The following is a 26,190-nucleotide window of genomic DNA, read 5'->3' on the forward strand; positions in this document are numbered from 1 at the left end:
CCGAAAACTTTTTTTTTTTTAACTTGAAATTACATGCATGGAAGAGCTTCTGTTGTTTCCATTGGCCTTATGGGAAATTATCATGGTAGTTCTACCACACTAATAGTCTTGTTTTGATTTGTTTTGCCTCAAAAGTAATTATAAAATATATAATTCATTTGGATGACCTAAGTGCCATCCCTTGGGAATTTCATTACATAATAGGAACTCCATCTCATACCAAGTCATTCAGAGTCCTGATTAGCAGTTTTGTTTTTAGATAAGTATGTATATCAGTATATAACATTTTTTTAAAAATTATTTATTTATTTATTTATTTATGGTTGTGTTGGGTCTTCGTTTCTGTGGGAGGGCTTTCTCTAGTTGTGGCAAGTGGGGGCCACTCTTCATCGCGGTGCGCGGGCCTCTCACTATCATGGCCTCTCTTGTTGCGAAGCACAAGCTCCAGACGCGCAGGCTCAGTAGTTGTGGCTCACAGGCCCAGTTACTCCGCGGCATGTGGGATCTTCCCAGACCAGGGCTCGAACCCGTGTCCCCTACATTGGCAGGCAGATTCTCAATCACTGCGCCACCAGGGAAGCCCAGTATATCACATTTTAAGCTGTAAATAAGAGTGCTGTTTGTACCCTGTTGTTGATGTGTTGAGAATCCCACTACCTCACAAGCAGAGGTTCTTTTAAGGTATTTTATAGATTGATTTGGCTTCAAATAAGTAAAAAGGTCTTTCATTAATAAAGAAATTTGTAGGAATTGCTATACATTTACTGAGGGGAGCTATAATTGACATTATTTATCTGAATAAGCCTGAGAGATTCTAACTATAATATAAGAACAATTAACTACTGACCAACCTGTGTAGCTAGATGTTTGTCTGGGTGATTGCTTTCAGGATTTCTTCTAAAGGAAATGATGGGAATTCAGTGTTTTCCTCCCTTGGTGTTACAGTCCTAAGATATACTTGACTGCATACTGAGGCAGATAGATTCATGCTTCTAGTCTAGGGACACGGCTGTCACATAGATATAAGCATAGGAACAAATCCAGACTCATCTGTTAATCTAACATATCAATAAACCCAGTCTTTATCTTCATTTGAAAACTAGGCACAATATACATGTTAATATGGTAGCTCAAGATTAACTTCACTTTTCAGAGTGCCTTACTAAATAATAGCATTTATATAAATTGTGGCATATTGCTGACACTAAAGATCCAGACCCTGACAAATTAAACATTGAGGGTTCTACACATTGAAATATCCACATGTCCATGTCACTACCACAAAATTACTATCCATTCTCATTCTACTTACTACACTTGTCATTTAATAAAATGCCCAGAATGTGGAAGCCTGGATTTGGATCTTGGTGCTGACCTATCTAGTCTACATCTCTGCTTGAGTCTTGAAACTGAAGAAACTGGCATATTAGTGAGTCAGCAAATACTGGTTGAACACCTACTATGTCAGGCACTGTTCCAGGCAGTGGAAGTGTCTCAGGCAATGTGTTACTTTACTCAGCCACTTAATTTTGTGGGTTTATTGCTGTTAGTTTTAATTTTGGACTTAAGCTTCTTTCCAAATGCAGTCTTTAACTGCTGCTGTCAGTTATAGATAGTTTAATGGTAAGATTTGATAAATTCTTAGATTGATGTACTTTTAGACTTATTCTTGCAGTTGTCATGTTCTCCCCTTTCCCCACCCAAAGGGGTGATTAGTTTCCCTCTAAGTAGGTTTTAAAATCTTACTCTGCTTCTGTTTTGTAGCCCAAAGCCACTTTCAAACTTTACCACGAATTATAAACTTAAATGTTTTCTGGGGCCAGCCAGGTATATGTGTATGAAGCAGACCAGTGTGAGTATATTGAGATTAGTAGGGTATGTGTCAAACTGAAAAGTTCATGCCCACCTGTAAACATTTAAAAAAATATTTTTTAACCTGTGTCAAAGACATCTACAGGCCAAAAGTTTTCAACATTCTGAACATCTAGATAAACATAAATTTGTTAGACCATTGACTTTTAAATATGAAAGTGAGACATCAGTTTATTAGTGACAGTGATTATATCCGTTTTAAAATAGGAAATGCCAAGAACTTTGCAGCATGAATGCACTTAGTGTTATGTACTTATGGGGTGGAGGTATGTGGATTATTTTGTTTTTGTTTAATATATTGTGGATGTCTTTCCATGTCAAATCATATAGATCTATATCTTACGTCATTTAATGACTGGGAAATTTCCATAGTAAGGATGTGCTATCATTTATTTTTCCATTTCCATATTGATGGATATTAGGGAAAATCTAAAGTATGCATTAGTGTAAACTTTATAGAAGATAAGGATTAAGTCCTCCTTCCCTCTTTTCTTTGCTATTTTTAAATATAATTTGAAGAAAAGCTCAATAGAAATTAACGTTAAACTTAAAAGTTGATTCCAGGAAATAGTAGGTTCATATCACTTACATAACTCTTAGGAAGCCTGAATTTAATTATATTTCTTTCTGGTTAAGCAGACACATGTGGCTGAACCATTATGAAGGGCATAATTTCTTGGGCATTAATAACTGAAGGGCTGTTACACAGTAGTTTGAAGCTATTAAAAGATTCCATGTAAGTTCAGAGCAAATATATATTTACCAATATTCACACATAAAGAGACAGCCTTGAATAGTGATACATGTGTGAGAACTAAAATTCACATTGTATTGTGTAGATGTTAGGTTTCTTGCTTTGGGAATCACTCATTACTTACTTGTTATAGGAGATAAATAAGGTGATGCTTTCTTACAATATAATCATTCTTGCAAACTATTACTTGAATTTTGTTCTAATGGAACTTAGAGTTTCTGAATCAAATTACTTCTTTATAGCAGTGTGATTTCATCAGATCTCTTCCTGTATTAAGTTCTTTGGTCTAATTTCATTTGAATTAGGAAAGGCAGCAAAAATTCATATTGGACATATCGAAAGGGCTTTTCACCTGAAATGTAGATTTCTTTTTCTTTTATCTTTTAAAATACTTTAAAAATTGAGATCTAGTGCACATACAGTTAGAATACAGTTTCTAATACGGAACCCAGTTCTACTCCATCCACTGTGGAATCCAGCTGCATTCCATTGAATGCAGAATTGTTTGCATATAGCATTTTTCTAGAGGAGATATTTTATAGCTTTCAGTACATTTTCAAGGTGGTGAGGCACTGGGAGTGGCAATGGCCACGGTGGTGGCAGATAGTAAATCAGTGACCTGGTGTCTTGGTGTTGCTGCAGTAGGTACCGGTTTATTCATTGTAGGCTTTGTCATCTTAAAGATTTTCTGGGGTTTTTTTGATAAGAAAAAAAAAATGTTAGTAACTGAGGAGGAGAGCTTGGGTAACCTAGGACCTGGCACAATTCAAACTGGTACAATGACATTCTCTGTTCTCTATATATAAAGAAGCTAGGCTAGTCCCAGCGCTGAGCTCAGGACTGGAAGTTTTAAGAAGGTGTTATTTGCTCTCTTAACAGAGGCCTGGAGGTACAGAAAACCGCACTTGTATTTCTGTAACTTATAGGGGAAATGAATGAATATCGTGGTTTTAAATACTATCATTAATTATGGACAAAGATAAAAATGAAAAAGTGAACATTTTGGAAAATATATTAAGATTGGTATAAGCAAATATATATTGACTTGGAATTGTAAATCCAGTGGATCTCAAAATTTTTAGTTCTCTCGTCCATTTTAGGTTTTCCGGTGAGGGTGAATCTGTGTTCTTTGTTACGCATAGCGCCTCCACCCCTTCCCACAGAAATGAATGATCATGTAATTGGGATTAAAGTTAACTACTATTATTGAATCCTCTATTAACTCTAATAAAGTTCTTTAAAATTATAGTTTCTGGTTAATTTGTTTAGGTTTGAAAATGTTTTATAGGATAAAAAGTTGTATATAATTCTTGTCTCTTTTTTCTAAGAAGCAGATTAGCAAGTAAATATTTTTCCTGTTTAGTGATGTGATCTGCAGGGTAACCACTTCTATTAGCTTTTCAATGGAAAATGTGTATTTTATAGTTATAGTGATAACCTGTAAAAGTCCAATTCTGAGCATTGCTGGAGTAGTTAAGTTTAAAAGTATAATGAATTTTGGTTTTCCTTTGTTCGTTTATTATGGTAAATTACCCCCCCACACACACACATATATATTAAATAATGGAAATAAAATCATGTCTCAAATTCTCATTCTTTAAAAAGAATCTTTTTATAATTTAAGTAAATAAAAACCAGAAAATGGCATTAGTAATAACTGAGAATGTTATTGAAATGAAAAGACTATGAGTCATTATTTTATTTTAAAAATTTCAAGATTTATATTAAAAGAATCATTGTCTTCTTTCAGATAAACTTGCGCCTCATCTTGGTAAGCGGGAAAACAAAAGAGTTCCTGTTTTCTCCTAATGATTCTGCTTCTGACATTGCAAAGCATGTATATGACAATTGGCCAATGGGTGAGTGGTATTTTTCTCTTGGGAATGAATAATGTAATTCTTCATGCCCTACCTTGTTTCACAAACATTTTGAAAAAGTTGTAAGTAAATAAAAGAGAACAAACAAATGATTGAGGGTACAAGGCTTAAAGTTAAGGGGGTTGCTGCATCCTTCCTGGGTTTTGCTTTTCAGCTCCCTCACTGCAGAATGATAACGGAGCCAGTGCGTCAAGGCCCTGGTTGGCTTTAGAGCTGTTTTAATGTATTGATAAAAGAAAATTATTTTTTAAAAAAATACACAAGGTAGCTAACACACACACGTACACACTTTCATATCAGTAACCCTATTTATACCGAAACACAAATAAAAGGAAAGAAAAACTATCTTTAACAAATTATAATACATTCTCTTTGGTCTATTCTATACATAGCCTATTTAAAATTGAGCTTGACGCAAAGTTAATTTCTAATTCATGTCACTTCCTGTGTTCTCTGAACTACTACAAGGTCAAGAAGGTATAAAATCCATTTATACATTGCATTTTCAAGCTAGTATCCATGACAAACAAAATTTGGGCATGGGGGCGGGGGTGTGTGTATGTGGTATTCATTTCTCTGGTTCTTTTCTATGTAGTAAGACTGTCTTGCCATCCTCAAGTGAGTCTTTAGCTTATGTTCTTCCTTTGAACTTAACCCAAGTCATCTTGACCCTTTTAATGGCATGTACCATAGTGATATGACTGTTTCAGCTGATTGCACTTAATTTTACTACCAAAGCAATTTGGACTTTTAAATCACAAGACTTGTTTTAACAAAGAACACAGTGTATACAAAATGAATCAATTAGATCAGTGTTTCTCAACCTAAAAAAATATATGGAACTCTTCACAGGAAGAAAATTCTTGTAGATTCCCTAATGCTGACTTAAATTATTTTTGTTATAATGTTTATTTTTAAGGATAGAGACATATAACTCAATTAACTCTTTATCCTTAACTTGTATACAACCATAAAACTAAAACAGATCTACAAAGAAAATGCAAATATAACTCTAAAACCAGTAATGTTCAAATTAACAACTTTAATGTGCCACATGATATACTTTTGCTAAAACTGACTCACTGCTTGCACCATGAATATGGTACTGTTGAGTGTGGCATGCCTCTGCTACTACTTGCTGTATGAGAAGGCGGTTATCTGCAGATTCACCACAAAACCTTCATTCACACAGTGTACCAAATTGTCATTCAACCTTCACTTAACAAGAATGCATCGTTTACGTATTAAGTCAACCTCTGTTCTTTTCTTGTTAACCTCTTGACAAAGAAGTACTGCTTGGCACCAGTACAATCATAAACTTAAAATGCATACGTGGGTACTAAAATCCCAAGGCTGTACTTGCTTGTAAGGTAATTATTTGAATTATCTAGATAATCTCTTGCAGATTATCATAAAAATGAAAACACAATCTAGAACTTATTGAAGAGGACTTTGAGACCCTAAGAACCTGTCTTTGTGGATTCGTAGACCTGAGTTTAAGAAACACTGCTTTAGACAAACACTTTCAAATGACTGGATCTTTCTTCTCACTGATAACCAAGGAACAAGTCAACACTAGCTCCTAAATCAGGAAGAGACTGAAGCTAGAGGTCATAGATAAGAAGGAATTTCAGAAGAGCTGAAGTAAACTAAACTTGGGCTCTTAGAATACTGGGTTTTCTTCATAGCCAGGCAGGGTAGATAAGTAAGAGTATGGAAAGCGTTTTTAAATACCTGTGTGGTGGTGATGTTGTACTAAGTGTAAAGACGCCTTTTGTGACTTTTGTGGGGTGGAGGGTGAAGATAGGCTTTTGACATCTGTGGGCATGTTGTAGAAAAGGGCGCTACAACCCTGGCTACAAGGGTTACGCCATAACTTGAGGTAAAGGAAATAATTTCACCTTTGTAACCGTTTGACTTAGACATTAAAATTAGTTTCAGTTCCTTAAAGTATCCTGATTAATGGTAAACAAATGTGAGATTCAGGTGCAGGTCTGTAACATAGTTTCCCAAACCATCTACCAGTAATTGGGAATTGCCTGTATCAATTCTACGTTACTTATTTTCATAGAAAAAGTTTTTGAACCCAATCTTTTCCTGAGTTTGCCAGTTCTACTCAGCAATTTTAGACACTGCAGGGAATAAAAATAAATAATTTTTATTTTATATAAAATATTTAAAAATCTAGGTCTACTTTGTATCACTTAATGCACTAAAGGTCAGCAAATGTAAATATTTATTGGTGCTAATAATAAAAGTGTAGTGAATATTAAATCAGTAGAAGGAAGTACTTTGTGCAATATATTTTTGGAAGGGATTGCTTTCCTTGGGTATATTCTTGTGCAGCTTAGTGGAATATTGTTAATAGATGGAATAGTCAGGCACATAGTGTTATTGGGTCAGAGTTCCAAAAAATAACCCACTAAATATATGTTGCTAGTAGCTGAAATTCCTCCTGTAAGCATTGTTCTTCTACAGGTCTCTTTAAATTTCAGATCCTCTGAGAGGGAAAGGAAGATAGCATATTAAACCACAGAAGCACATGAGAATCATGACACTCTGTGTAGGATAAAGAAATATGTGGTGTCAAGTTTCTGCATCTCAAAAAAAAGCTTTAAACATTTTTAGAATTTTTTTCTGTGTAAATTAGACAATTACTGTCATTTGTCTTTATATCTTGACCAGAAATATTCATATATCTGATAAGGGTCTAATATCTAAAATATACAAGGAACTCATACAACTCAACAGCAAAAAAACAAACAATCCAGTTTTTAAATGGGCAGGAGACCTGAACAGACATTTTTCCAAAGAAGACACACAGATGCGCAACAGGCAGGAGAAAAGATGCTCAACATCATTAATCATCTGGGAAATGCAAATCAAAACCATAACAACATGTTACCTCACACCTGTTAGAATGACTGTTACCAAAAAGACAAGGAATAACAAGCGTTGGTGACGATGTGGAGAAAAGGAGGCCAATGTACATTCCCAGCCACAGTGGTGGGAATGTAAACTGGTGCGGCCACTTTGGAAAACAGTATGGCGATTCCTCAAAAAATGAAAAATAGAACTACTATATGGTCTAGCAATTCCGCTTCTAGGTATTTATCTGAAGAAAATGAAAACACTTAATTCGAAATGATATATGCACCCCTATGCCCATTGCAGCTTTATTTACAATAGCCAAGGTATGGAAACAACCTGAGTTTCCATCAGTGGATGAATGGATGATGAAATTGTGAGAGACACACACATACACAATGGAATATCACTCAGCCAAGAGTGAAATCTTGCCATTTGCAACAACATGGATGGGCCTGGAGGGCAATTATGCAAAGTGAGATAAGTCAGAGAGGAAAAGATGAATACCGGATGATATCTCTTATATGTAGAATCTTAAAAAAAAAAAAAAGCCAAGCTCATAGATAACAGAGAGCAGATTGGTGGTTGCACAAGGTGGGGGGAGGGGAGAGATGGGTAAATGTTTTTTTTTAGTTTGAATAAATTGAATGAAAATTATTTTAAAAAGAAAAATTATAGGAGAATATTTTAACCCTGGCATTTTGACATTGAGGACATTTAACACAAAATACAATTTGACCCATGTAAAATTAGATTAGGTAGAAATTATTATCATGACAGAATAAAATGAACAACGCTAAAGGGAAAAAAAAAGAAATATTCTGTTAAACAGTAATTTTGGGTGTGATGAATTCAAAGTAATCCATACGAAAGTGTTAACAGCTTACAACTTACTCTTTCTTCTGGAGAAGAGGGACCTGGGAGCCCTGGAGTCAGAAGGCAACAGAGACACCCCAGGGGGAGGGATGGGACGGGGGCCTGGGGTGAGTGAATGGGTTTCACTTCTCCTTACCCATTCCTGTTGTGCTGAGTCACTGACAGGCACTGGTTTTGTCAAATTCATATTCATCGTTTTGAACACTCAAAAAAAGGCAAGAAGAAAAGTGCTCTACTTACCGCCTTTCTCTTCTGTCCCTCGCTCGTCAGGCTATTTTAAACTAGTTTGTGTGTTGACAGTTACCATCTCCTGAAAACAGGAGCTTCAATAGGAAACAAACACCTGATACTAGAATTCTTGAGGAAGAGGATGATGAAATTCTCGAATCTTTCAAAATCAGAGCTTCAAATTCTGTATCTACAAGCTAGTGAAAATTACTAACCCCATACCTTGTCATGATACCAGTGTTCTCAAACCATTATTTTAACAGAATCGTATTCCATATTTTACTATAATGTAAGTTATACACTAACATGAAATATTCTGTTATTCATTCTACCTACCAGTTTGTCTTTTGATTTTCTTCGTACATTATCCTAGCTTTCATACTTTTATAGCACCTTCTAATATCTGTTATTTTTCAAGTTTATACTGAGAATTTTGGGTAAAGTGAACTAAAGTGTCTTCTGTAATGTTTATCAATTGGCTTCAAAAAAACAATAAAGTTATCAACATTACCCAAAAGTAAACACTGTTAATTTTTTTGTTGTTCTGTTTTTTTAAATGTTTGTTTTCCAGTTATTGAGGTATAGTTTTTTGTTATGCTCTATATCAATATATTAATTCTTTAAAAAATCTTTGTTAAACCTATTGTTTCCAGCCTCAAATGTATATTTTAAAAGGCACAAATTTTGTAATATTATAATATTTTCTGTTTATTACTGGTTATTAAAATTTTCAACTGACATTTTTAAAACTAGGATTAGATTTTCCCCAACTCATTTGTTTTAATTTTTAAACTTCAGGACCATATTTTGGCACATTTTAGTGTTCTTTTTTTTTTTTTTTTTTTTTAATTTATTTTTGGCTGCATTGGGTCTTCGTTGCTGCGCACAGTCTTTCTCTAGTTGCGGCGAGCGGGGGCTACTCTTCATTGCAGAGCACAGGCTCTAGGCACACAGGCTCAGTAGTTGTGGCGCACGGGCTTAGATGCTCCGCGGCATGTGGGATCTTCCCGGACCAGGGCTCGAACCCGTGTCGCCTGCATTGGCAGGCAGATTCTTAACCACTGCGCCACCAGGGAAGCCCCTTAGTGTTCTTTAAGAAGCAAAAACTAGTCTTAAGCAGCTCTTGCTATTTAATGAGAATAACAAGAACAGTGATTGCGTGGGTAGTGACTGTTCCAATTATTAGGAAGCTCCAAGCGTCTTCTCTGATGTATTCTATCTGATTTGGAGCCGAATTTTAGAACAATGCACTAATACCTTAATTTTATGTTGAAATGCACCTAACAATTCCCTGGTTCTTTCCAGACTGGGAAGAAGAACAGGTCAGCAGTCCAAATATTCTACGCCTTATTTATCAAGGACGATTTCTACATGGAAATGTCACATTAGGAGGTAATAGTTACCTTTGTAATGGGATTTAATGCCTGTCTCATGGCAGCATTATTCATTTGTTTGTTTAAATGCTAATGTCTGATTTTACTAAAAATATATAATTTCAAACTTTGTGAATTTTGCCTAATTTTTGATATGTCTACTTCTTTATATTTTGCATTCCATTTAATTTTAGCACTATGATTAAGTGTTTACTGCCTTGTAGAATAAAGTCTAAGCTATTATAGATGGGAGTCCATACCTATATTTTATAAATGTAATTTAAGTGTACTTCTGGATAATAATTTAGATGTAATATTTTTAAGTTAAAGCGAGACACACGAACTAGGAAAAGTTTATGGTAATGGATTTTCAAATAGAATACTGAAGGTATGTTTTCAGTTTGACTCTAACTGATGTAATTGCTAATCATGCAGGAATAAAGGTAAGTGAGTAACATTAGAGAAACAGTGTAGTGTAGTGACTGAAAGAGCAGATTTTAGAGCCAGATTGTCTAAGTTGTATCTTAGCTCCACTACCTGCTGGCTCTGTAACCTTGAGCAAGTTGCTTCACTACTTTCTGTCCTAGTTTCCTCATCGGTAAATTAGGATAACCATAGTGCCTACCTTATAGGTGGGGAGGGTTGAATTAGTTTATATATTCAAAGCACATAGAACAGTGCTTGGCACATAGTAAACACTTTAATTGTTAGCTATTACTGCTCTTTATATGTGAATGGGGAAATGTAGCTCAATAGTGCCCCCTTCTGGGGGGGACATTCTCTACCATCAGCGGGATTTGTTTTTATTTAAGTACAAGTATTTCAAATATATTATGAGAATTAGAAATTTGTAGGCAAAGGAAGTGATCTCCTGTAATATATCTTTGTTTACATATAGTCATGACTTTTTTCCTCTAAACCTAATAATCGAAATGTTTAATCTGTTCTTCCTTAAAGGTAGAATATTTTCATTTCATTCATTCATTTATTCAGCATGTATTTATTTCTTATGTGCCAACACTGCTAAACAATTAAAGATACAGGGTTGAAAAAGAATCTCTTCCTTCAAGGTGCTCTGGTATTACATAGTAGAAACACATAAAATTCTCTGTTAAAATACTATGTGACTTGGAGTAGATGAATGCAAATGATTATTATGACAATATCAAGTAGATGGAGTGTTTCAGTGTGTAATTTTACACACAGCCAAGTTTTGGAGGCAGTGATAACACTGGTCTAAAAAGTGCTGCTATCTCCTGAGAGGTATCTGCCGTTTAAAATGTAGCTTTTTTGGTTTGTAGTTACTGTTATTATTATTTCTTTATAGCTCTCCGTGTAGTTACATGGACCAATTCTTAATGTGTTGTCCATGGCTATATTTTACATTCATTAAGGATGGGACCATATTTTAGCTTTTTTTTTTTTTTTTTTTTAGCTTTTTTTTGATTGTCTGTGCCTCACATAAGCTCTTGTAGTGTTGATGGGTCAGTGTTGATTGAATTAATCTATTGACTCCACGAATGAGTCTTGAGACTCCATTTCCCTTTTGAGTATTGATCTACATGAGCAATTTCTTATCAACTTAATTCTTTAATTACCTCTCTGTTGTGGCCCCAAAGTTCCAACTTCATATTAAAGATAATAGAATTTGTGTTAAAATCAAACTATTGACTTTTTTTTGGAATTTGTTTTTGACCGATTAACAGATTGACTTACGTTATCACTGTCATTCTATGTTGCTATTAATCTTTTCAAAACCAAACCATCTCTGGTCTTAGTGATTTAGACAAAGAGCATAGGAATATAACCTAGACCCTTTAAGTTGATCAGTAAATCTGGGTAATAACTTTGAACTATCTGTGGCTTTTTGGTCAGTGTTTTTCTTTGTCTCCCTGTATTCTTGAATGTGCATAATGAGGAGACAGCACACAGGGTCATATAGTTGAATGGCTAGTGTGGAGGAGGCCTAGGCTTGCTTTGCACGGCTTGAGACTTGCTCTGTATGTATAACCCTGTGGGCATCGGATACTTATTTTTAAATGCAGATTTCTGCATGCCCACTCTCCCCCCTCCCCGTCTCCCGATCTACTACCGATTTGCAATCCCTGGTAATTTTTACGTAAAGGGTGAGAACCTCTGTCCTGGATACTGTGCAGTGTCACAGTAGAAAGCAGAAGCACCACAGTGAAGGAGAGAAAGCATCTTGGCTCTTGTATCCCTCTTCCTTTACCTTCTCTTAGTATCAATATCTACAATTTCTAGTTAAAATTCAGATGGAGAAGAAAACCAAGTCCCCGTCAATCAAATTTGTAGCTTCAAACAGTAAGCCCCTCAGCAGCTTTCTAGGCCTGTCCAACATTTCTCCAGACTTACATCTCAGTTCACTTACCTGTTCTCTGAGATCTGTTTTCCTTGCTGCTCAAAAAGATGATGATCATGGTAATATTTATGGAATGCTTTTTTGTGCCAGGCCCTGAGGTAAGCACTTTCCTTGGATTGTTTCTTTTCATCAATACAGCGGTAGGGGGCAGGTGACAGAATTACTATCTCCAGTTTAGGTGGAGGAAGCTGAGGCGTAGGGAGGGGACAACAGAACTCTCACAACTCACCTTACAGTCAGTAAGTAGCAGGGTGCACTTGTAACCCAGGTCTGGCGTACTGGGGTCAAGAAGGTGGTGTGAGAGTGGAACACAGCTTGGTATGTGGACATTTTAAATTCAGTCAGGCTTTCCCAATACATTTAGTGAAATGTTAATAATATAAAGTCCTGTTTGCATTTCAGTGTTAAATCAGGCCTAGGAGATTATCCAATAAAGGCCCTCCTTTTTTTTTCAGCCTAGTGTGTATTTTGGGGCCATGATGCTTCATTTTAACTTCGGAAATTAAGAGAACAGACCAAGTAGTGGCTGGCTAGCTTTAAATAAGACGGAAACTCACCTTGACGACATGAACTATTAGGAATACTGAAGATAATTAGGGCTCTTTTTAGCCATCATCCTATAGAGCAGGTTTAACGAGCAAGCAGCAGGAGGACCGTGCCTGCTGAGTGGTGAGCTGAGCCCGCCTTACGTTTGTGGTGAACAGAGTAGCTTGACATGTCAGAACTAAAACGTCACAGCTATGGGAATGACTCCAGATGTTAGAGCTACCGGCTGCTTCTAATTTTATACACAGAATGACAAAGGGATTTACCATGACACTTCTGCGTAAGCGGTTCATGGATACATGGGTGCGTTATATTAGTCTGTGTCTGAAATATTTCATAATACAAATTATTACTTACAAATGAGAAAAACCTTTTAAAGACTTGATTAGAAAACAGTGATTACTAATAATGCCAAGACATGATTCTTTTAAAGTAACCTTTTTAAGAAAATTATTTTCTAATTGAAGAATATAAGGTTAAAAATAATAAAATTATTATATTATGTTTAAAATTATGTTTGTCATTTCTTCTATTTCTACATTATAGTGGCCTGTTTGGTGCAGGAATTTTATTATGTGACTAAACATAATTAGGTTTAGAAACAAATGTCTCTTAATCTAAACTTCCCCCTAATTTAGAAAAAGTATTCTTTAAAAATTTTTTGAAATTCCTTCTCTCCTTTAAAGATTATCCAATATTAACCAGTTATGCATTTTCTCTTGTCCCCTTCCTTAAACAACATGTATATATGTGTCAAGCTGATAGCCATAGCTAAATAATTTCTGAATTATAAAAATTGTTTCTGATAATATTAACCTAATTTCATTTTGTAAGAGATGCTCTATCCGGTAAGAAGTGCCGTCTGTTGAGGAAGTCATACGAAAAGCAATCAATTTTTAAAATGGTTTCAATTTTGGTTAGTGATTTCAACAGGTTGGTGTATATGTAACAAGTGGTCTTCTACTTTTCACATAGCATTAAAACTTCCTTTTGGCAAAACAACAGTGATGCATTTGGTGGCCAGAGAGACATTGCCAGAGCCAAACTCTCAAGGTAAGCCATGCACTAGAGAAGTTTCTCACTTGAGCCACAGAGACAGGCATTCAAAAATGGCTCAGTTTTTCTTGGAAATTCTGAGGGAAAGAAGTTTTCATAGTTTATGGTGACTAGTTCTTAGCAGTCAAACCAAATCAGTGTGTCCCTTGATTTTCCTCTGTGTTGATGTGTGTGAATGTGTGTGTATCTTGGTTTGTGGTAGAGGAGAGGGAGGGGCCGGACTGTGGAATCTCTAGGGTGTATGGGTAGATAAGTGGGCGTATATGTTAGAAACCTCTGGGGGCCTCTGTTTTGGGGGTGAAGACAGGTATCACCCCACCCCCTCAGCCATCTGGCCTAGACACTGCTTGCCCTGTGGAAGCCTGCTTCCGGGAAGGCTTTCGGAGGACAGCGCAGGATGAGGTGGTCATGCCACCATCCATCCTGGAGCTGCGTCTCAGTGGAGAGGGAAAGGGACTTTGTGGATGATTGCTAAGACCTAACTAAGAACTAGTCACCAGAAACTCTATTCATAGTTTATGAATGGAGCTTGTTAGTAAGCAAATAACCAGACATTTTGGAAACAGGCTAAAATTAAAAGGGTATTTACTATAGCTTTTTAATTAAAAAAAATGCAAACATTAAACGGAAAAATCCTGTTTCTTATTACGGCCCTTTCCCCATGCATTTTTATAAACAAGGCTTCTCTTCTTTTTCCCTAGGTCAGAGGAATCGCGAAAAGACTGGAGAGAGTAATTGCTGTGTAATCCTGTAAACACTGTCTGCCAGGTGTGGTGTGATGTAGTCTTTGTCTTTCATGCTGCTGGGCCGGAGGAGACCCAGCGTCGCTTCAGAACCTTTAGGAAGGGTCTGCCTGTAAATACATGGACCTGAACTGTCACTTGAGCACTGTCATCTTTTCTCACGAAAGTAAAAAGAACCAAGAACATTTTTCACTCTGATTTTTTATTTCTAGTATTTTTGTTTATGTTGAGCAGTTTTAAAATGTATTGATTTTTGAATGCAAGTCAATCTTGGGGGAAAAGTTAACAAGTTATCTTTCATAGCAGAAACGATTTTGCTGCCACAAAAATTTTCATCACCAGAACTAACAAAATCAAGTGTTCCAAATACAGTGTGCACTACAAAAGATTGACAGTTATTTTCTTCATCAGCAGAATTTATAACATGGTTCATGGTACCTAGAAGTATACTCATATATACAAATCCACACTAGAAGACACTCAGCAATGAATGAAGTTAATTACTGGGCCAACTTGAGAGTAAAAAATGGAAAAGAAACTAAAATGTTGGGTAAATTCTACCAAAGTCAGCCATGGCGGCTGCACTGGCACAGAATCCTACGCTGAGTGCGACTATTCTCACTGCAACAAGTGAAAAAACAAAATGTGCCTCTTGTTGAAATTACTCAGCAGAGGGCTGATGAAACTAGTTGTTTTTCCTTTAACATGTGCAGTCTAGTCAGACAGTGACTGAGGGCTTGTTCACATAGCACAAGAGGGGTGAGAGCTCGCGTCCTAGCCTTAACGCGGGGGTAAATTCCAGTCACTCGTAGACCTCCGTGATTGCACAGAAATGTTAGAAAACCTCATTTATTCATCACTTTTGTGTATTTGAATATCAGCAAATTGAATTTTTCCATAATTATTGCTCATCTCTGTGTCCAGTGTCACAGTTACTCATTAGAGACCTCAGATGAATTCTTAAAATTAAAAAATTCTCCATAGGACTAATTTTGTTTCTTTATGTAGTTTGCATTGGATATTAGTGCTTGCAATCGTATTAAAATCAAAAGCTGATTTTCAAGGCACACTTGATTAGGGATGCCATTTTTTTGTTTGGTACCAATAATTTAAAAATTGATATGCTAAAAACAATTTGCACAGCACTAAAGCATGAGCTAGTTTCATCTAAACCTGTAAAAAATATAAAAGATTTTATATTTTTTCACTGGGAAGAAATTCTTCCTGGATGAAATTACAAATACATGTAGAATATATTTAATAAAAAACTTATAAAATACCTAACTATAGAACTTAAATATAGATTGGCGTGTAGTATATAGAACAATGCTCCATATAAATAACTTTAGCCTTTATAAAACTGAGGTTGCAGGCTGACGTTATGTTCTGTACTGAAATGAGTGTCCACGGCCCTTACAAATAGTAAGTGTAAATCGTTTCAAACGGTCAGCTTTGTTTAAAGGTAATCAGGTTATTTTATTCATTGTTAATGCTTTGACGAAAAGGCTTTATATGCAGTAGATCTACGAAAATATTGTTCATACTGATCAGAATTAAATTTGTATAGAGCAGAGTTTTAAAATGAATGTAAATAGCACTAAACATTTTCCTTCTGCAACCTGTACTTATAGATTCTTTCTGTAAACTGAATAAAAAAAAATATTGTAGTGCATTTTGGTGGTAATTTTAAAGGTCTTGATTAGGTTGATAATTGTTTAAGCACTGTCTCATCCATGTTAAAATTGTTCAGTTTTTATTTCTGAATCTTTTAAAAATTTGTTTAATATTCCACTGTTAGGCTTGGGAGGAATCCCAGTGTATCTGTGATATTTAACCTGGTTAATTTGTGCACAGTCACGACAATGGGTAGAACTATGTATAGGCCCTGTTATCACTAAGATGTTCTATTCAAGAGATGTTGAATATTTATATGCTTTGTCGACTAGCTCACATGTGAATTCTGTTAGTGTGGACTAAAGAAGAATCTGGTAGTTACTTAATTGGGCAATTAAGCCATTTATGGCTGTATTCTTTTCCTAATACAAACTACTGGTAATTATTTTTAATACCTATTTTAATTCTAATTATTCTTCTGTTTCTCCAAAGTTAAAGACTACATTTAATTGTGATTGAAATTTTATGATGGTTAACCATATTCTCTATTGGTTTTTAATATATTTTTCTGTGTGTTCCCACATTACAAATTTCCCTTCACAAGACCTCAATTTAGAGTTTGCAAAATGGATAAACTGGTTCGTCAGTAGAGAATTGCGTCACTCAGCACCTGACATCATTGCTGTGCAAGATGAAAAGAAGAACTTGAAAACTGCAGTAAAATTATATACAGGAAACACCAAAAATTTAGATGCCTTAATAGTGTATACGTGAAAATACTCAACCATCCCTTTGAAAATAGTTCCTTGGACTGCCTGCTGGTTAAACTCGATCGATCATACCCCATTGAATGTCCCTCTGCCACAAACAGCTTGCTTGCTGAAAGGCGAGAGCCGCGGCGGTCCAGTCCTGTAAATAAAACCTGAGCTACAGGCCTGTGACCCTGCCCAGCACTTGCTAGTTAACTCATGTCTTTTACCTAAATTGTCCTAGACTTGAAGTATTCTGGAAAAGGCAAAGCTTTTCTTCTTTATTAAAACCTCAGCATGTCTCCTTGATCTGACTTATTTGGTTCCTCTTCAAGATAAGTTGTATCTTGTCATGAGAAATATAGTATTTAACATCATCATTCACATTACATGAGGTTTTCTCATAACAAACATCTATCCTTAGTTTTATGTCATTTTGACCAATGTTACAATAATTTCTGTTACCTGACTGGTGAACAATGTTTAATGTGAAAAGAAATTAAAACTTTCTTCATCTGTTGTAGAATATTTCCCTTCTTTTAAATGACTTCGTAATTTTGGTGTAGAAATATTCTTTGTCTCTGCTATTTTTCTCTTTTTTCCTTCCATTTATTTTATTACATTCTTCAGTAAAATCAGCATTATGTCAGCCTTTTTTTCTTCTATATTACCGAAATCAAAGAGAAGTGATCAACCAAAATTTTGTGTGCCTTCACACCATCCTTACTGGTAACTGTTGCAGGCATTTCTTTTATATTTTTCCCATTATTATTTTGTAATATAGCCACTGGTTAGCCAAACAGAGTGACTGGGGGTGGGAGGAGGGCTTGAAGAAGGGTGTGCAACCTATACCTTGTGGTTGAAACAAAACTGCAGGTCGCTGGCCGTCTCCTAGGCACGGTTTCCCTGACCTGGCAGAGTGGGCTTCTCAGACGTGGGCAGCGGGTAGCGGAACCCCGCCGAGCGCTTGGTGCGCTTTCTTCGGAAGAATACAGCATGTGCGAAGCCCTTTCACAGACCGGGGGGCGGGATGGGGACTGGCTTCCGAAAGAGTCCGCGGACAAAAGTAAATAGACGTCCAAGTCTCGGCAAAGTTTAAGCCAGTACTAGAATATGAAAACATGTTTCATTTATTAAGTTATTTTGTGGCTCTTGACAATGACATCAAATGTCCTTCAATATTTTTTTATTCTGCCTCTTTTTCAAAACGTCAACTTCCAAGAAATATACAGTAGGCATGGTAAATCAATACTTGGGAAAAGGGGATGTCAATCTCTCCTTTGATTCAACCAATAAAGAAAGGAATTGTGGGAGTTCCCTGGTGATCCAATGGTTAAGACTGCGCTTCCACCGCATGCTGCGTGGCGCGGGGAAAAAAAAAAAAAAAAAAAGAGTAAACAAACATGTATATATTTCTTAACGTGGCTCTGGAAGTGATTTGTTTTAAAAACAAAAGAGTCTGAGGCAGAGACTCTTAACTGATTCTCGAGTGTAGTTATTACACATTCAGACATTGTTCAGTATCTGATTTTTATTTTCTACAGACATTTCTCAAGCCTTATTTTGGTGTAAGGGGAGTGTACGTTGTAGTAGAAGACACTTTGCTCCTTTTAAATAACATAAGGAGGGAAGAGGATCTAGAGGGGAATAGTGCCTGATCACAAGCGGAGCTGGAACCTCAAGGTTTTAATCGGTGCTGCTTTTTAGACTCTCCATATGTTCCATGTGATAATAAAAGAGGGGGATTTATTCCGTTCTCAATTGTCTGCTGGCTAAGATGGCTTTTCCGGCATTCTGGAGCCTGGCCCCTCTCATGGTCCCCTTCTTCATCACGAGGTTTTCTCTCCGGGGGCGTTGCTTAACTGAGTTCCACTAATTAGCATGCGACCTTCCACCAGTGTTTCTCAAGCGTTTTTAAAAATTTGCTTAACACATCTCCATTTTGACTGACACTGCCATTCAGTCCTCAGATTGCAGGATACCATGCACGAGAACAGCAGGGCTTTGGAATCAGGCTTGGCTTCGAGGTCCAGTTACTTAATCTTTGGGCTTCCGTTTTTTCATATATAGAGTAAGGATAATACCTATTTTGTAGGGTTGTAAGGATTATTTTACAATAAACATTTTTAGCACTGACTGGCCCAAGAACTCATCTGACCGACCGTCAGAGCTGTCAGAGGGCCTTATGTCGGAAACGGAGGGCCCAGCACCCATGTGTGTTCTAGACATCATGAAGAAGTAGCTTACGAAAAGGAGAGAAAAAATAGGAAGGTTCTGCGTGCAGATCTCTCACAAGTAAATGACTATGTAGTCACAAATTATCCTGATGAGGAAGAAAAAAAGACATTGAAGAGATCATTGTGGCCACAAGTCAGCTCTCCCATCTCATAATTTAAACAGCATGAGCAGAACTGGGTGTTTGGCTATGTAAATCAAGGAGAAATCTAGTTAAGTGTCAGACACCTCTGAGAATGATGTTAGAAAGGTCTGGAATGAGCTGGGGTTGAACGGAAATGGAAAGTACACGATTGCTGTGTTCAAAACAAAAAGAACATGGCAGGGATACACTGCTGGGTCCCAACCCTGGCTGCACGCCGGAACCACCTGGGGAGTTTTCATTATTTTAATTTTTTACTTTTTCCTATTGACGCCTGGGTTGCTCACATCAGCTGAACTAAATCCGAACACTCGTGGCTCGGAATGGTCTCCTTAATTCTTGCCGATGACCAAAACCAGAACTACTTAAATACCGAGAACACAATACAGTGGAAAGACTGCAATAAGTGGAGTTGAAGTAGAAATGGACACCGGGCGAGAGGATGGAGACGGGAAAGAAGGGCCCCAGCCGCTTTGGGTTCAAGTCGCCAGAGCCGGATGACAGAGGACGCGCTGGGCCGGATTCTAGGAGACCTTGCGCACGCCGAACAGTACTGCCCCCGCGCCCCTCCGGTCGCATCGCCCTAGACCCCCTCCTCCCTACGCGCCTCTGCGCATGCTCACCACCACCACCCGCTCCCAGACCACGAGGCCAGATCCCCCGCGTCCCAGCCGCGATACCCACGTGGCGCTGGGATGTCCATTTTTCTGTTCCCATTTCCTACCCACCCTCGTGTCCCCCTCCCCCACCCCAATCACTCCAAGAAACCCTTTCACTGCGCCCTCTGGAGCTCAGGGTCCAGCAGAAACCTTCCAGACTGCCTCAACCTCTTTTCTGGAAGTTCCTTTCATTTTCTTGCTCTGATCTCTAACCCCCCGCCCCGCCCCCCAAGGGTCCCTCCCCCGCTGCAATCCTGGAAGCATTACGTTTTCAAAACCTGTCACTTATTGAGGCTTACTTGGTGACAAGCACTGTGCTGGTCTTGGCAGAGGTCCGTTTTACAGGTGACAGAACAGGCCCGGAGAAGCACAGTTTCTTTTTTGAACGTAGACGTTTCCATTTTCCCAGGCAGACACTATGCTTGAAAATATTCTTTGTTGTTTTTTCTTCTGCTGCTTTTTCTTCTGCTCATTGTAGAACACCTCGTAATCATAGGAAAGTTCAGGAAAAAGAAACTAATCCCATCACCTAGAATCAACTGCAGGCAGACCTCGAAAATACTGTGGGTTTGGTTCCAGACCAACACAATAAAGTGAATATCACGGGAAAGTGAGTCACACGAATTTCGGGGTTTCCCAGTGCATATAAGAGTTACGATTACACTACACTGTAGTCTGTTAAGTGTGCAAGAGCATTATGTCTAAAAAAAAAAAGTACATACCTTAATTAAAAAATACTTTATTGCTTAAAAGTGCTATCCATCATCCAAGCCTTCAGGGAGTCATAGTAGTAACATCAAGGGTCACGGATCACAGATCATCATAACAAATATAATAATAATGAAAATGTTTGAAATATTGAGAGAATTACCAAAATGTAGCACAGAGGCACGAGGGGAGCCAATGCTGTCGGAAAAACGGCGCCGACAGACTTGCTTGAGGCAGGGTTGCCACGAACCTTCGATTTGTTTAAAAAAGCGACATCTGCGAAGCGCAATAAAGCAAGGTCTGCCCTGATATCTTGGTGAATTTCTTCCAGTCCTCTTTATTAATATGTATATATTAAAATAAAAACAAAAGTATACTGTACACAGAGTTTATATATTATTTTTCATCTTTAGCATATCATAAGCATATCCCCAGAATATTAAACCTCCTTTGAAAAACTTCATTTACAGCTAATACTCCATTTTATAAGCATGTCACGTATGCATTTAATAAATGTTTAATGTTAAAACGACAGTGGCATAGCACCGCCGCACCCTCACCAGAATGGCTAAGATTAAAAAGGATTGGAAATACCTAGTGTTGACAAGGATGTGAAGCTTTATTCTTTAAAGAAGTTTTAAAATGACTTTTGAAAATGCTTTTACACTTAACCGCATATTTATTACTAGTTCCAAAATTCTACATTGTGTAGATCTGACCTTCCAGCTGGTACCATTTTCCTCTAGTCCTTTGTCTCTTTCAGAGATCCTTCCTTGTGACAGTTTTTAAAAGTTGGTGCTGTTCTGTTGGTGTCAACATTTTTTAGTCACGAAGTGGAATCCAAATAATCAGAGTCCCTGGAATATATGATCTGACCAGAGGAGGGAGTTGGGTTTTAAAGCTGATTTTAGGCTCCGCGTGGCCCACTATGTTGAAAGGCTGCCAGAGGGCAAGTCCCATCCGAACTTCATTATCAGAACAAGAGAGCTCTGCGCAGGGACAGTAACATTGGATCCAGTGTCATCAGGTCACGGTGGAGGCGGTGTCCTGTGCTGGGCTCGACCCTTCATGGTTCATTAACACACCTGAGTGTGTCCAAAGGTGACCAACCAGGGTAACGAAAGACCTAGAAATGACATCATGGGTGAAACACGAGTGAGCTGTTAAACCCCCAAAGAAGAAGGAACAGATAACTGTCTTCACATATTTGAAGGACTGCAGTGTAGAAAAGGCATGATACCTCGTGTGAGTTGCTGCAGTGGTCAGAACAGAACACGTGGGTAGAAATTGCAAGTAGGCAGATTTTAATTCCGTTTGGCTCCAAACTGTGCAAAAAATGGAAGCAGCTCTTTGTGAGTGGTGAGACTGCCATTACAGGAAGTGTTCAAGCAGAGGCTGTCAGAAGGCACAAAGGCCCTGCCGTGTGGGGAGGTTGCAGAGGAGAGTCGTGCATTGGGTGTAGGATGAACTAGTTCACATAAGCGCCCAAATCTGACTCCATCCTTCCTGAACTACTCTGTTCCTTTCTGCCCTTCTTCCCTGAGTCACTGTTATTCTCCTGCCCACACACACCCCTAGCTCACTGTAAGGCACCCACCCCTCCCATCTTCCCTCCAGTGTGTCCTTTCTTACCGGTGAGGATGATCTAGGGACCGCTACATAATTACTAAGAATCCCTTACATCCTCAATTTCTCCAAAGAGCTACCTCCACGTTTTAGCTGAAATTTGACCATCCCTTGGTATCTATTTCTGAGCCAAGTTTCCCTAGAGAGTAAAGACTGAGGCAAAGGTAACATGCTAAGGCTTTACTGGTTGCCTCCATCCCAGGACAATAGGAATGAGAAGAAAAAGGAAATTAGGTGGGAAAAGAGGGAAAGATGTTATCAAACTGGCCACAGCTTCCAAACAGAGCACGACCAGCCTCCCCACCCCTTCCGCCTCACTGATCACCATGCCCCCTGCACCTGGACCTTTGGCCTTTGCATGTCCCCGGGCATTGGGGAACTTCTTCTGGATGCTCTTCTGCCCTTTCTTCTCGCCCCCATGTCTCCCGTTCTTTACCTAACAAGCAGTTGGTACATGGAAGGCAAAGACACCATCCCGCATTTAGGGGTCTATTATTATTTGGGTCACTTCCAAGCTGTGTGATTTTGAACAAGCCATTTCAACTCCGTTTCTCCGATCCCTTACCTATCCAAAGGAAAGAGAAAGCCAATCCCGCTTCTAAGAATGATTGTGACAAATGAAAAACTGTATGAGGAAATGCCTTACACATATTTCATGTATATAAAGACTTGAAGTTACCTGAATGGACAGTAGAGTAACGGTTTTCCACTGCAAAGACATCAAGGACAACATGACATCTAAGGCTCTGGATCTGTGTGAGTTCCTAGGGCTGTTGGAACAAACGACCAGCAACTTGGTGGCTCAAAACAATGCATCTTTATTATCTCACAGCTCAGAAGTCTGAAATGGGTCACACTGGACCAAAATCCAGGTGTTAGTAAGGCTGCATTCCCTTCTGGAGGCTCTAAGGGAGAATCTGCTTTCCTGCCTTTCCCACCGTCTGGGCACTGCCCGCATTCCTTGGCTTGTGGCCTCTTCCTCCATCTTCAGAGACAGCAATGGCAGGTTGAGTCCTTCCCACATTGCCTCACTCTGGCCTACTTATCTGTTCCGCTTTTAAGGACTTGTGGGATTACATGTGATTACAGATAATATAGAATAATCCCCCTATATGTTAAGGTCAGCTGATTAGCAATCTTAGGTCCATCAACAGCTTTAATTCCTCTTTGCCATGTGATGGAAAGTGGAACTCACGGGTTCCGTGGATTTGGGTGTAGACATTTTTTGGGGTGGGCGCAGGGGGCTATTATTCTGCCTACCGCCAGACCCAACCGTGCACCCGTGACAATGATGAAAGTAAAAGCAGACTCCAAACCTTCTGGTTGCTTCTCAGAAGATAGCAGGATATTGTAGAAAGAACTTGAATTAGATGCATACCTACTTTGAACACTGGCTCCACGACCAACTAGCCAGGCAGACTTGGGTGACTCCTCCCACCTCCAGAGGAGGAGGAGGAGGTCTACGTCGCCGGCGCGCAGGAGACCAAGTGGCCCAGCGCGCCCAGGAGGCTCAGCACTGGTCCCCGTGCTCCGTGAGGCAGCGCTCTGCCCACAGCCTCCCGACGCCCAGGGACCTTTTCACAAGGAACTAGCTCCCGAGAGCAGCATTTTTCTCGTTGATCTCCCCCATAATCCTCAAACTCGTGTGTTTTATTCACATACGTCTCGCTTAGTACAGCCCACAAATCATCCTTATGCTTTACGTGTGTTTCCCTGTTTTATCTCCCAACGCACTTGTTTCTTTGAATCATAGCTCCCAAGGATCTGACATCCTCCGAGATCCTACCTCATTATTTCTCACTTGTTTAGTTTTGTTTTGTTTTTTTAAATATATTTATTTATTTATTTATTTTTGGCTGTGTTGGGTCTTTGTTTCTGTGTGAGGGCTTTCTCCAGTTCTGGCAAGCAGGGGCCACTCTTCATCGCGGCACGCGGGCCTCTCACATTGCGGAGCACAGGCTCCAGACGCACAGGCTCAGTAGTTGTGGCTCACGGGCCCAGCCGCTCTGCGGCATGTGGGATCTTCCCAGACCAGGGCTCGAACCCGTGTCGCCTGCATTGGCAGGCAGATTCTCAACCACTGCACCACCAGGGAAGCCCCTTGTTTAGTTTTTGATTTTTGTTCTCCTCTTTCCCTATCAGCTTTGAACTCTGATAGGTTTGCATATTAGAACATCTGTGGGCTTCTTACATTCTCTGATATCAGCGGTCCAGCTGTGTTACCAGAGTATGGTGCAGCCCTGGCCCATAAATCCCTTTCCACGGAGTGCTGAGGGCGACCTGTGTTCTCAGCGCTAGGTGAACCACTAGGGACGCTGAGTCACCTGCTCTCAAGAAGCCCATTAAGTCTAGCGGAGGAAGAAGACAAGCAGAACTTCGAAGCCAGCAATTGTGATACAACCTAACAAACCTGATGTGTACGCACAAGATGTCATGAGAACACAATGGACAGATACCCAACCCCAAATAGGGGCATCAAAACTGGCTTTGGGGAAAAATAATGTCCAAGTGGAATCCATAAAAATGGGAAGGATTTGTACACAGTGTTCATAGCAGCATGATTCACAGTACACGCAAGGTGGCAACTACCCAAACAGATGAACAGAAAAGCAAAATGTGGTATCGTCACACAATGGAATATCATTCAACTTTAAAAAGGACGGAAATTCTGACACATGCTACAACACGGATGAGCCTTGAAGACACTATTTCTAAGTGAAACAAGAGGCCACAAGAGGACAAATATTGTATGATTCCACTTATACAGAGTACCTTGAATAGGCAAATTCATAGAGATGGAAAGTAGAACAGAAGTGACCAGGGGCTGGGGGACGGCAGGGATGGGGAGACGGGGACAGAGTTTCAGTTTGGGAAGATGAAGAGAGCTCTGGAGACGGATAGTGGGGACGGCTGCTCAACATCACGAATGTACTTAATGCCCCAACTTGTACGCTTAAGAATGGTTAAAATGGTAAATTCTATGTTACATATATTTTACCACAGTAAAAAAAAAATAAAATTTTTTTTTCAAAAAACATGAGTAGGGCTTACCCAGGAAAAGGAGCCTGGCAGAGCTTCAGAGAAAAAGGGCAGAGGGTGATGCGAGCAGAGCAAACAGAAATGCAAAGGCCCAGACATGAGAGCGGGCAAACTGGCCAGGAAATTGTGAGTAGCTCGGTGTGGCTGGAGCATGGAGGACTTGACTTTGACAGGGAGGGAATGAGAAAGTTGAGGCTTGAAAAGCGAGCCAGGACCACGACACGAGGAAGCTCAGAAGCCCCGCCCGTAACTCCGAAATCTGGACTTTTCCTGCAGGTGGGGCCGCACCACTGAGTGTCATGCACATTCACACACACCCCAGAAGGGACTTGGCGACTTCCCTCCAGCCTTTCTACTGTAATAAATCATATAATAAAATAAAATACACTGTTTCTGTATTCTAAAAAATGCTTATTATAAAGAATTCAGAGTCTTAAACATGAAGAGATGAAAAGTGTTTTCACTTTAGTTTTACCCCAAGCCCATCACGCACAAATAAGAACATGATCTGAATATTCTCTGTTCATATTGACAGCAGAGACGGTTCGTGAGCAAAACTGCTTTATAAACTTGGGGTCATATAATAGAAGCTGTTTTGAATTTTAGTTGCATTCAACAAAAGACATTGAAATGAAACTCAAAGAATCACAGTCACATAAAAGTTTCTTCACCACCAGAGGGTTGTTTCCTAAATATCCCTCTAGGATTAAAGAATGAGTGATTATGAAGAAAAAAGAAGGGGTTATTATTTATCTTTAGTACTTTATGTTTCAGTTTCAGACAATACTAATTGATTCCTTTCTCTGAAAGATGAAAGAGGTATTACTTCTTCCATCTGACCCGCT

General features: G+C 38.8%; 1 protein-coding gene and 1 long non-coding RNA gene across 6 annotated transcripts in view; one reads left to right on the plus strand and one right to left on the minus strand.

The window, feature by feature from the left end:
* The window catches only part of UBL3 (ubiquitin like 3), a 69,017-nt gene extending 51,555 nt beyond the window's left edge, over positions 1 to 17,462 (plus strand). The window contains exons 2-5 of the mRNA XM_007164176.2: positions 4,377 to 4,485; positions 9,781 to 9,867; positions 13,750 to 13,827; positions 14,532 to 17,462. Of these exons, the coding sequence (XP_007164238.1) occupies positions 4,377 to 4,485; positions 9,781 to 9,867; positions 13,750 to 13,827; positions 14,532 to 14,584 (327 nt within the window). The 3' untranslated portion in view covers positions 14,585 to 17,462. The remainder of the gene's footprint in view (positions 1 to 4,376; positions 4,486 to 9,780; positions 9,868 to 13,749; positions 13,828 to 14,531) is intronic.
* A 438-nt stretch (positions 17,463 to 17,900) lies between these two features.
* The window catches only part of LOC103013921 (uncharacterized), an 89,767-nt gene continuing 81,477 nt past the window's right edge, over positions 17,901 to 26,190 (minus strand). For 2 of the 5 annotated variants that reach the window (XR_009005874.1, XR_009005872.1), the window contains one exon: positions 20,696 to 21,806. This is a non-coding gene — a long non-coding RNA (uncharacterized LOC103013921). Of the gene's footprint in view, positions 18,043 to 20,695; positions 21,807 to 21,920; positions 22,006 to 22,985; positions 23,077 to 26,190 lie in introns of those variants that run through there. The other 3 variants (XR_009005873.1, XR_009005875.1, XR_009005876.1) reach the window with 3 other exon arrangements.

The sequence above is a fragment of the Balaenoptera acutorostrata genome, chromosome 18 (genome assembly GCF_949987535.1).
Source record: "Balaenoptera acutorostrata chromosome 18, mBalAcu1.1, whole genome shotgun sequence".
Taxonomy (NCBI): Eukaryota; Metazoa; Chordata; class Mammalia; order Artiodactyla; family Balaenopteridae; genus Balaenoptera; species Balaenoptera acutorostrata.